The 3,767-nt window shown below is 48.8% G+C and overlaps 1 protein-coding gene across 1 annotated transcript; it reads right to left on the bottom strand.

Annotated features, from left to right (window-relative positions):
• Nucleotides 1-240: 240 nt before the first annotated feature.
• Nucleotides 241-1,194, bottom strand: LOC138249394 (olfactory receptor 52J3-like). The gene has a single exon (XM_069203353.1). It carries the CDS (start codon nucleotides 1,192-1,194, stop codon nucleotides 241-243), a length of 954 nt encoding a protein of 317 aa, XP_069059454.1.
• Between the last annotated feature and the right edge of the window lie 2,573 nt (nucleotides 1,195-3,767).

Here is a 3,767-nt window from a genome sequence, read left to right as displayed (position 1 = left end):
ACGTGCAGACGCTTAAATAGTGTAGGGCGTTCTACTTATGTATGGGATGCATGTGCACTGCTGACTCACGTGCACAGATTGTGAAAAACAATTGTCAGGTGGTATTTCTGCATTATCAAGATGCATAGGAAGAGCACATGAAGAGAAAAGTGAGAAATCGACGAATTTAAAACTACGCAAAGTAATTTTGCATCTAAAATTGAACGAGCGGTTCGTCATCCAGAGCGAGTGACCACCCTTTCAAGAAGGAAGAAGGATGATCTTCACCTTTTGGCACACTTGCCCCACAGCTCGTCGGATCTGTGCCATCTTCAATGCATAAATGATGGGGTTTGCCACAGGTGGGAAGAGCAGGTAGGCATTCACCACAAGGATGTGCACATAAGGTGGGATGTTGGTGTGGAATCTGTGAAGGACAAGGGAGAACAGGATGGGAACGTAGAAGAGGGACATCACCAATACATGGGCAACACAGGTGCTGAAAGCTTTGGACTGGTCTTTGCGGGGGAGATGCAGAACGGCCTGCAGAATGCGGATGTAAGACACCACAATAAAAGAAAGGTCCATTGCCCCAAAGGTGATGTTGGTAGCCAACCCGTACATGCTGTTGAGAGTGATGTCAGCACAGGAAAGCTTTACCACAGCAATGTGCTCACAAAAGGTGTGTGCAATGTATCTGCCACAGAATGGTACTCTCATTGCAAGCAGTGTCTGTGGAAGGACTGTAAAAACTCCTCTGGCCAGTGAAGCTGTAGCTATTTTTGCAATCAGCGAATTTGTTAGCACTGAGGGGTACCTCAGTGGTTTGCAAATGGCAACATATCGGTCGAACGCCATCGCTGTGAGGATGCCAGACTCCACCCCTGTAAAGGCATGTATGAGAAACATCTGGAAGAAGCAGGCACTGAAACTGATTTCCCCAGCACTGAAAAAGAAATGGATCAGCATTTTAGGAATAATGGAGGAGGATAGAACCAGGTCACAACAAGACAGCAACGAAATGAATAAGAACATGGGCTTCTGAAGGCTCTGTCCTGTCTTTACAGCTAACAGCACAATGCAGTTTCCCAGAAGAGTGACAGTATAAATGGCCAACAGTGGAGCAACAAACCAGATGTGGAAAGCTTCCAACCCAGGGATGCCAATGAGGATGAAGGACGAAGATGTTAATCTGGTGTTATTGGCAGGTGACATGATAGGTCATTATAAGCTGTCTTGAAAAAGCTGTCAATATCTGGTTGTGAGAAAAGAAAGGATAAGATTTGATATTATGTTATTGTACTTATGCAAACAAATGAATAATCCACAGAAATAAATGAACTCCAATGTATATGTCAAGCCACAAACAAAAGATTCCTAGGCATCTGACTTTACCTGTTATCCTTCCTCCTCAACTGGATTTCTTTATTTTTTATAACTTTATTGTATTTTACAAGCTGTCTGCAATTGTGCTTCCCATCTAAATATCAGGATTTTATATTTTCAAGTGGTCTCCATTTCCTAAAATTTGGCCCTCATTATGACATTGGTTTGGAAATCCCACTTACCGCCATGCTGACAGCTGACAACTTACCACTGCCGCAGCAGATATCCATTCACCATATTATGACACACCTACACCAATCCGTCACTATTCAGCCACAGACACAATTCCACCACACCAAAGGTCAGTGATAAACTGGTGGAATCAAAACCCATACCGTTACGCCAACAGAACAATGTCCACCACATTATGACCCACGAATCACCATGACAGACATTCAATGGCGGTAAACCATTGGTGGTACATACCGCTGCGCTCAAAATACACACACATACAAAACAACATTACATTGGTCAGTCTAAATAACACACAACTGACACCCACACACCCACACCACTATAAAAAACACACCCACATTACCCACAACCCTTTCTGACTACAAACCATTGGCACGAGACAGACACTAAGGCCACAGACAAAACCAGAACCACACACTAATTACACCTATACACCACCCACACACCCCACATCACACACCCCAACACATCACTCTACACACCCTCACCTGCACACCTCACACAACACCTATGGCACCACAAAGACACCCCTGATTCACAGAGGAGGAGCTAAGGGTCATGGTGGAGGAAATCATCAGGGTAGAGCCACTGCTATTTGGAGCACAGGGGCAGCAGATATCGATAGCTAGGAAGATGGAGCTATGGCGGAGAATCATGGACAGGGTCAACGCCAGGGGACAGCATACAAGAACTAGGGATGACATCAGGAAGAGGTGGAACGACCTACAGGGGAAGGTACGTTCCATTGCAGCAAGACACCAGCTCACTCTACAGAGGACTAGTAGTGACCCCCACATCCTCCCCCAAAACTAACAGCATGGGAGGAGCATGTCTTGGCAATCATGAATCCTGAGTGCCTGGGCGGAGTAGGAGGAGGACTGGACTCTGGTAAGTCAACTCTCTACTACTACTACCCCCCTACCTGCATGCCATCACATACCCCCACCTTCACCCTCACTCCCATCACTCCACCACCTTTCGCACACCCCACCATCACATCTCACTCATCCCAATGCCAAGACCTGAATGCCATACCAATGCATGGACACCACTCACAGCCCTGCATGGGCACCTATCACTAAAGCATGCACACTACAAAGAATCAGCCACCCTACCTTATACCAACTTACTACAGTGAAAGCTGACAGGGCAAAAATCAACCAAGGAGGGCAAGCCACGGATGCACAACATGTCAGACACAGAAACAATAACACAGCATTTACATCCCAACAGGTACCCCAGCCAATGTCATCTGAGAGGAGGTGCCAGCAATATCCAGTCCCCCAACAGAAGAGGCCCACAATGATGACATCAACTCTGGTCTTCAGGATCTGGATGACCAACCTGGCCCATCAGGGACCTCTGGACAGTCGGTTACCCAGGTCCAGTCACAAATCACCCCAGAGCCTCCCTCATCAGGAAACACCACCACAGCACCCACCCAGCGCACCCATACCTCTGTCCCCAGGACACGTCAATCAACAGTGTGTCCACCTCTACAGGGACCCCAGGGCACACCTTGCCCCCAAGACAATCAGGGACCTGGGGTCAGTGGCAGTGGACACATGGTTCAGGGGACAGAGGCACAGGACAACAGGGAAACTAGGAGGACTGCTGTGAGCCAGGGGGAAGACAGGCCCAGGGAGCCAACTCTCCAGGAGGCACATGCAGAGATCCTGGGAGCACATCAACATTTCCAGGACACGATGGGCCAGATGCTGGACAAAGTACAGGAGAACAGGCGGCTGCAGGAGGGACAGTACCAGGGGATCAGGGAGGACTTGCAGGCTATTAATAACTCCCTGTTCTCCATAGCAGGGGTGCTGTCAGACATGGCCAATATTATGAGGGAGGCCGTCACACAACAGCGGGCCCCTGCCACTAGCCAGATAACTGAACAGCCTTCCACCTCCGCTGCATATAGTGGCCAGGATGCCCCGCCACAGGACAAACTGGCTACCAGCACCCCTCCCCTGCAGAAGGTGAACCACCCCGCAAACGTTCCCTGCAATCCAGACAGAACCTAGAGGCGCTTGCCAAGACCCCCACCAGGAAATGAGACTCTCCTGATTGTCACCCTTGTGTCCCACACAGTCACCCTGTTCACCTTGAACTGTCATTGCTCCCCTTCCTATGTCCCCATGGATAATGCACCTGTGCTACAAGCAGACTGGAATAATACCCTGGTCTTTCCTCCATCATCACCC

This window comes from Pleurodeles waltl, chromosome 8 (genome assembly GCF_031143425.1).
Source record: "Pleurodeles waltl isolate 20211129_DDA chromosome 8, aPleWal1.hap1.20221129, whole genome shotgun sequence".
NCBI lineage: Eukaryota > Metazoa > Chordata > Amphibia > Caudata > Salamandridae > Pleurodeles > Pleurodeles waltl.
This window is presented reverse-complemented; position numbering and strand designations above follow the sequence as displayed.

What these genes read in the sequence shown, in the direction of transcription:
- LOC138249394 (XM_069203353.1), bottom strand. Translation starts at nt 1,194, where the DNA reads ATGTCACCTGCCAATAACACCAGATTAACATCTTCGTCCTTCATCCTC.